This window comes from Panthera uncia, chromosome D1 (genome assembly GCF_023721935.1).
Source record: "Panthera uncia isolate 11264 chromosome D1, Puncia_PCG_1.0, whole genome shotgun sequence".
NCBI lineage: Eukaryota > Metazoa > Chordata > Mammalia > Carnivora > Felidae > Panthera > Panthera uncia.
In genome coordinates, this window is record NC_064808.1 from 55,487,620 (window position 1) to 55,496,296 (window position 8,677).

Consider the following 8,677-nt stretch of genomic DNA (forward strand, 5'->3'; position numbering starts at 1 on the left):
ATGGGAATTCCCTAAGTACCTTAGAGCAGCATTTCTCAAACTTCACATTACTTGAAGATCTTGCTAAAATTCACATTCTGATTCAGTAGGCCCTCAGGTAGGACCTTAAATTCTGCATTTCTAATAAAATCATGGGAGAGTCTAATGCCTCTGGTCTGTGGAGCACAGGTGAGTAGTAAGGCCTTTGAGAACACTTTATATATGTAAATATATATATCTACATATATATATTTAAAGCTTCTCAGCGATTTGTAGCCTCTAAGTTGATAGGAATCAGCAAAGTGAATTCTAGGCTCTTAAAAGTAGTGACAAATCCTAGGAACTCTTAGTGAGGGAACCGTTAATTATGTACCCTTAATGGGATTAGATGGGTATGGTGAAGGAATGCTCTACCAGCAACAGACCTCCGGCATGGCTTTGCCATTGTGAAGGGAAAGACCAGCATTGATGGGTACTTGCTAATAAGATCACTAGGTGCATCCATACCTTCTGTGAGGCAGTGTTACTCCCATTTTACAGGGGAGGAGAGAACAATGTTTCTCAAGGTATAGTCCCCAGACCAGCAGCATCAGCATTCCCTGGGAACATGTTAGAAAAGCAAATTCTCAGGTCCATCCCTCACCTACTGAATTTGAAGCTCTGGAATTAGAGTTCGGCAATCTGTTTTAATAAGCCCTGCAGGTGATCCTGATGCACATCAAAAGTTTGAGAATTTATAAATGGCAGACTACATATTAGTATGCAGATATAGTTGATTCCAAAGCCACTGCCTCTGGAGTAGTTTGTTCTTAATCGCTAATTAAGTGCTTAAAACTATTATTGTTCTTTAATAGGACAAAAATGTTCTTTAATCGTTTGAGCATTTATGATGCATATTAGGTTACTGTGTTCAGCCAAGAGGAGATGTTTTCCTTTACTCTTCATCTTCCTGCTGCAACCAGGAAAGCTGAGAAAGAATGTAGAAGATGTTGGTTATACAGCTGCTGCAGCTCTCTAAAGTCACAGGAAGGTGGCATTGTACTGTTTCTCATGATTGGTTTGTGTGCTGCAGTAATACTGAAGAGACCCTCATCAGTTCTGTGACATCATTGTTGGAAGTTATTGTCTGTGCCTATGCCCTTTTCAGCTTCCTTATACTGGCTGCTCACTGGTAAAATTACTTTCAAAGGGGGAGGGGGTTAGTGAATTTTATTGGTATAAGAAAAGGCAAAAATATGCCTTTGGCTGATAGGGCATTAAGAGAATTGGTAACTTTGTTTCTCATTTTATCATTGTCTTAAAACAATCAAGTTTGTTATATGATTGAGTTTGCTTGGGGCAGTTATCTTCACAATGCAGACCACTAGTAAGTGTTGGGTCATTTAGAACTAAGAACTGAAAAATTGAGTAATCTGCAATTCTTGTATTTAGGATGTGCAGAGAGTGAGTGGGTGATGTCAGGATATAGCCAGCCAGGAGGGCCCCTGACTGTGAACCTGGTTAGACAAGATGAAGACTGGCGACTAGAGCAGAGATTAAGATCCAGAAAAGCAGCAGTGGAAGGAAATAGGCAGGCACTGTGGGTCAGGGAAGTGAGATTGAAGAAGTCAGTCAAAGCATGGAGGTAGAAGTGTGTATTTGAGATACAGACAGTTCAATGTAGAGTTCAGGAAGTTAGCTAGCATTGACCAGGACCCAAATGCAGAATTTGGGCAAAAGGCATGGGACATAGCAGCGAGACAGTAAGGGTAAATGTTGGCTCTGAGCCCCAACTAGAGACTGTATGAGTTTAAGATAAATAGTTCCTATTGGTGGCCTGATCTGATCTCCCAGTGGGAGAAGGCTCCAGTATTAGGTGAGCTGATCAGAGGGTCTGAAGGAATTGGAGTGAACAAGACATCTCGTTCTCTTAATAACAGTGTTCTAAATGACTCGACCCACTCCTTTCCCTTTTTTTTTTTTTTTTTTTTTATTCTGCCAGTGACTGAAAAAGTCTATGTGAGTGAATCCTGCACAGATAGTGAAGAGGAGCTTAAGATGAAGACCTCCTCCGTACATAGACCCTCTGCCATGACGGTGAAAAAAGAACCCAAAGAAGAACGAAAGGGCCCAAAGAAAGGGACTGCTGCTCTGGGCAAAGCCAACAGACAAGTATCCATTACTGGCTTCTTCCAGAGGAAGTGAACTGCCATCTCTGTTGGTTCAGAGACGTGGAGTGGTCAAGGGAGAAGACCAAGACAGACAGACTCTCACTTACTGTGTAAGTTCATCCTGTGCCTCACCTTGCCTGTATCAAAAGACTTATTCCATCCTGTGAGGTTTATACTGTTTCTGGTTTTTAACCAAAGGGAAATCACCTGGAAGCAAGAGGCAAAAGAATATTTAAGAAGCTGTTGTGTTTTAAGGACATTTTTTTAAGCACAATCTTGACCTGTTCTGGAGAAGAATCCACTCCAAACATAAATTGGAACAGGTTTCAGAATTATCACTGAAGCCATTTAGTTGCTAATTCACTGGTCCCTACCCAATCCTGTGTCCTGAGCACTTATGGCTCAAGAAGTATTCTTCTTTGTTCCTTTGTATTCTGTGGACTTGTGTGGGTCTTCATTTATCCCTGAATTTTACTGGCTGTGTTTACCACTCTCCCCATAATCCCTTCCCCACTACCATACTTCTATGTGAAGCCATTTTCTGTAAGTCTTTTAAATCTTTGTTGGACTACAGGCTGAAACAAAAATCTCCCTCTAATCCTCTAATCCTCTCTTCCTCCGTTATAAAGTACACTGACACCTGGCTACAGACCAGCACATTGCTTATGTTCTGCCCCTTTCACAAAAGCTCTCTCGACCTTCACTCGCAATTAGTAGGTAGGGAAAAGCCTCAGGCAGAGCACAAATAGAAATGTAATGATGTATTCATCTCCACCAGAAATTACTTAGTGTCAGCATTGACGATAGTAGAGGCCTTGCTATGTTGCTGACACAGGGCATGTTTTACGCTGCTCTTTGTGATTTTTGTCTCCTCCTCTCTCCCTTTCCCGCTGTTAGTACCTAGAGAGTGAAACCCAGGCAATGAAATGGAGGCTAAAAGAGAAAGCCTTTTCTGTATGCAGGGTACAACAGTTAAGAAAAAGTTCTCCTTCTCAAGGAACCTGAATGTTCAGAAACAGCAATTTTCCAGGAAGGTAACAAGGAAGAAATAAAGCACACATTTTTATACAGATGTTGCTCCTCTGTATTTTAACCCTCCCATTTGCCTAAAAGTATAGGCTGCCCAAGAAAGGTGGAGAGACTGAGTTGTTAGTAGGACTAAACAGCAAGTAACACATTCTCATTTGTTGCTTATGGAAAATCATCTATTCTATTGATAACTTTTAAGTGATTTTCATGATGGCTGGACAGTGACCTTGGTGGATCGAAGTGGTGAGGTAGTAATCTGGTACAGTGAGCTCTAGGGAAAGAACACAGGCTCATCTGCTGGCATGACTCACAACTGACAGACGAGGGACGTCTGACTTAGCCTGCGTATGTCATGATGCAGTCAGCATTCAATAAACCTACTGTTTAAGGTTAGGATTCTAACTGACCTTGGATTCATATGAACATATTTAGCAGCCATCATCCAGGGCTCTCCAGCCAGGCACCCCATGGACTTGATTGAGACCAGAAGTTTGGGAGATGAGTCCTGGCATTACGTCTAGGACTTGAGAAGGCAGACGCTTTGTGTCATAAGCAGAGTAAAGGTTGACGTATTCCACAGCCCTCTTTCTTTTTAAACTGTAAAAGGGTGGAAAGCCTGGACTTACCTTTACAAAAAACCTCTGGAGAATGATCTTTAAAAAAATTTTTTAATGTTTATTTATTTTTGAGAGAGAGAGGGAGGGATACACAGAATCAGAAGCAGGATCCAGGCTCTGAGCTGTCAGCATGGAGCCCAACGCGGGGCTCAAACCCACGAACCGTGAGATCATGACCTGAGCCAAAGTCGGACGCTTATCCAACTGAGCCACCCAGGCGCCCCTGGAGAGTGATCTTTTAAATGGTAATTTTTGTCATTGCCTCTAGTAATTTTTCTAAATAAGAATTGGAAAAATTAAAAAAGCAACAATCTAGTTTTTTGTTTTTTGTTTTTTTTTAATTCTGCTGGGCTCTCTAGTGAAACTGAATTTTGAATTGGAAAACTCCAGTGGTAGTTGGAGCTCCATCTTTGAAAGGATAATGCAAATCCTGTGATCACCACACCCAGTATGCTGCCTGAACTCAGCTGTCTGCAAGGCTTAGGAGGGAGGGAGTGGTGGCCTTTTTTTCTTTTTATACAAAACTCTACCATGTTATCCACATGAGTTAAATAAATTTGAGAAGTTGTTTTAAAACAGTGCTTCAAACTGAATGTCTGGTGAGTCTGTTATTTGACAGGACGGCAGCAGTGTGTGCAATTATTCAAACCCTGAACAGGAACAAGGCTGGTTTTCAGTTCATATTGTTAAAACTGCACACCCATAGTCTGAGATGAACAAGTCATTTGCTGCCTTCATCATTTTTTCAACCCAGTGGGAAACCTTAGTTTCAGCCAACATCATTTTTTAGTTCATTTAGGAGAAAATGTAGTCCTGATCTTGCACATTGTGTTAGTTTGGCTTCATCACTTGTTAGCCATGTGACCTTGGGCACATTTCTAAGCCTCAGGTTCTTTGTCAAAATAGAGCTAAAACGAGTTACCACAGATTGTCAAGACTGAAGAAGTGTATACATGCAGCCTAAATTTGGTGCACAGTTGTAGCACATAGGTGCTCTACAAATGGTGGCTTCCTTCCTGGTGTGAGAAATGCAGTCAGCCACCAACTTCCTGAAACGTTTTCAAGGATATGAGCCAGATTTCTACTTTGAAAGTCGTCATTCTGGCGGGAAATGTGATCAAAGGTGGAAGATACTTGTTCTATATTCTGAAAAATTTTAGAGAGAGTAGATACTTTTCTATTGAAACAAAGTGAGGTTCATTGATGGCTGTATTTACTATACATGAAAATACGTGTGTCTACTCATGTGTCAGGCCTCTGACCTGGACACAAGAGGATATAGGTAGCATCCTAGAATTTAGCACTTGTCTAATGGCTCTAATGGAAGAGACAAGCCACTAAAATGAAATTATAATATGATATGGTGAGTGCAGTGACAAGTAAGCGCAGGGTTCTCTGAGAGCTCATAGGAGTGTGGGCATTCTTCCTGGAAGAGAGAAAGCTAAGTGGATATTTGAAGGGTGAGTAGGATTTTACCAAGCAAAGAGAAATGGAAAAGATTTTCCAGGCAGAGGAACATGGCTTTGGGGGGAAATGGACAGTAGACTTTGGGAAAAGAGAGATGAAATGTATTGAGAAATGAAGTTGGGTCCGGCTAAGGAGTTTGGATTTTAATGTAAAGACTGTGAAGACCAACTGAAAAATTTTAAGAAGAATAATAACATTAGAAGTTGATTCTCATTTAAGAGGGCAGCTGGCATATTCTTTAATTTTATGTGCCATATAGTATTTCTACCCATGCATGTACATTGTATCCTACTTCTAGTGCTATTAAAGTTTTAATGGGATTAAAAAATGTCACAGCTAAAACAAGGCTGCTTCATTCTGGCAGCCAGCATAGACAGTTGCAGTATTTCCCTCGTCTTCCCCTGTCAACACAGATTTCTCTTGCAGAGGCTTTTCAGTTTTCTGAAATTGATTTCAAAAATGGGGTAGTTCTCAGACACTCTCAAAGATATGTGCCTCCACTCACCTCCCTGAAAAGAACTGAGGAGGGGAGGGAGGACGGGTGGAACAGTTCTATTTCTTTTCTATCTTTGTTTCTCTAAGAAGACATTAGTTATTTTACAGGAGAGAGCTGAAGAGAAGGGCCATATAAGGAAACTAAATAGTTTCGCCAGGACATGAGTAGAATGAGTGCATAATAATGTATTTGCCAGAAACGTACTCTGTGTCAAGACTCGTTTTGGTAAACTTGTCTCCTTTCATTGGTTCTGGGATCTAGTATGCTGTAATGCAGCTTTTTACCACCATGAAACATTCTGGGGCTGCCTCGTTTTGTTGTGAGAAGGCAGTATTGCTTTCTGAGTTATTGCCCTGGCGGCTCTGTAAATTAGCCCATGCTGTCACCATGCCCTCTCTGAAGGGCACATTGTACCCAAATGACTGCATTTAGGATTGACTCTTGCCACTCCCTGCTTCATGACACTTCTCACCACTTGTATCTGTGTCCAGTTTTTTTCTGTGTGTTCTTAAGTGTGGGCCACCCACAGATTGCCACCCAGGCTCTTTAGCCAGAGAAACTTGGTAAGGCTTCTGATCCAAACCCACCTTAATTCTAGAATTGCCCTTTCATTTCAAGCTCTAAATATTGTCTGGCTCCCCCACACCATTCCCTCTCTTTTTTCTCATTTGCTCTTGCCAGACTCCTTGTTTCTTGAGGCTTCACTTTGGCTTCTACCCCTCTCTCTCTTTTTTTTTTTTAAATACTTAAAAGTTCCTCATTGCTAGTCCTACTTTAACTTCTTTCTTTTGGTCTTTCAGGCTTTCTTAAGGTTCTTCTTTCACATCTTTTACTAGACTGCTCTTGAAGAATGGAAAAACCATGTTGTTTAATATCTGCTTTGGATCATGCAAATCCAAAGTGTCAAGCAGTTGTTGAATGCTAGTTCTGTTCATTCCTGGATAAGATACTTTAGAGACTGCAAGAGCTCAGAGGTTACCATTTTGGAGTGGCAGGACATGCACCCTAAATAAATAGCATTATGTAGCAGTGGAGATGATGCTTAGATGAGGGGTAGACAGGAGCTTAGTAATCAGAAAAGTACCAGGATAATCATAATGGGCAACATTTTATAGTCCTTTGTGAAAAACAACAGAGAATTTAATGCAAGAAAACAGGCTGAGGGACGGTTCACCATTTTAGTGGATTTTATTCAACTGTTTGAATGTCACTCATCATTTATACAGTCATGGTATAGGTAATCTATTAAGTGAACCTTTAGTGGAGTTATTTCTGTCCTATCTTAAGAATGAGAATACTGACAAGAAAGAAGCAGGTACCAAGGACTATTCCAAAAGGTACTTTGTGGGATATATATTGGATTAGCATGAATTCAGCTCCATTTTATGTGTGCTCAATTTTGGCACAATGGGGAAGCAGGATGCTTTGAAACAGCACAACTTGGGAGGCAGACGGCTCTGGATTCAAACTTTGTCTAAAGGCACTAACCTTAGGTGAGGAACTCCTCCTCTGAGAACTTGTTTCCTCATCTTTACGATGAGCTACCACCTACCTTAAAGGGTTGTTTTTGTTTGTTTGATTGATTGATTGCAAAAAGAGTACAACCTGGGGAGAGGGGGAGGGAGAGAGAATCCCAGGCAGGGATTTGACGATCCCACAACCCTGCGATCATGACCTGAGCCAAAATCAAGAGTCAGATGTTCAACCAGCTGAGCCACCCAAGTGCCCCAAATGTTGTTTAAGGCTTTTATGAAATGCTGCATGGGCAGCTCCTAGTATTTGGACATACAATAAACTCACACAAAACAGAGTAACTCCCATTTTTTGAGCACCCACTGTGTGTCAGGCACTGTTCAAGTACGTTAAGAAGTATTAACTCTTAATCCTCATAGTAACTCTATGAGATAGGCACGTTTATTCCCATTTTACACATGAGGAAATGGAGGCAGAAAAGTTGAGTAACTTGTTCAAAATCACAGAGTTAGCAAGTGACACAGAGCCAAGGTATAAATCTTGACAATTTGGCTTCAGTGCCTGTAGTCTTAGCCACTATGCTATCTTGCTCTTGGCTCTATATTAGTTCACACTTCGATACTGCCCAGTGATGATTGATGTTCGTTTTTATAAGTGAAAGTACAACTAGTTGTTCGGTTCCCAGATTGTGAGATGTGAAGGCAATCTTAATGTTTATCTAACTCAACCACTCATCTGCTGCTTGAGTCCTTTCTACAGCATCCCTGCCAAGTGGTCTTGAATCTATAAACAAAGATTCCATTATGCTCAGTATACTGTGCTTACTAAATTACCAAGTTAGATAAGTGGACTAATAAATGTTAAGAAGAATTTAAAGAGAGGCTGGAATAAAATAAAGTTTTCTGATTAATTTTAGATCACCAGGAAGCTCGTCTAAATAGAGCCTGGTTCCCTAAGCAATGCATTTAATTGGTTTCAGTTTAAATCAAGAACACTGTTTTTCTTTGAAACAGATTGTCCAGTTCTTGGCCTTGCCTTTGACTTACCCATGTAAGAAAATCAAGAGGAAATTTGGTATTTCTTTATCCTATTTAAGCCACACTGCAGGTTCGCAGGTAGAGAAGTAGCCCCTAAACATTTGTTGCCCACTGATTGCTCTGGCTTAGGCCAAGGCAGTGTCTTCCATTTTGAATATCAAAACCAGGTTTTTCTAAGAGATGTGTGAAGGTTATATAAACATAGCATAATCATGGTATTCTGTTTTATTCTATCCTGGAATAGGGCGTATAGGAAGCAGAACCATTTTCCTGCCGTAAAGCCTGATATGAAACTCTCAATTATAGTCTACCTTTATATGGTGCTTTACTTTATCTTATTTCATCCTTGTGATAACCTACAAAGTTTTTCTCTTCTCTGTTTTGTAGAAAACAAGCCTAGGTTGTTTAGCTAGTGTGCCCAACATCTCA

At 40.7% G+C, this 8,677-nt stretch overlaps 1 protein-coding gene across 1 annotated transcript in view; it reads left to right on the plus strand.

Annotated features, from left to right (window-relative positions):
- POLD3 (DNA polymerase delta 3, accessory subunit) overlaps positions 1–7,511 on the plus strand; it is a 55,043-nt gene extending 47,532 nt beyond the window's left edge. The window contains exon 12 of the mRNA XM_049652270.1: positions 1,961–7,511. Within this exon, the coding sequence (XP_049508227.1) occupies positions 1,961–2,163 (203 nt within the window). The 3' untranslated portion in view covers positions 2,164–7,511. The remainder of the gene's footprint in view (positions 1–1,960) is intronic.
- The last annotated feature ends 1,166 nt before the right edge of the window (positions 7,512–8,677 follow it).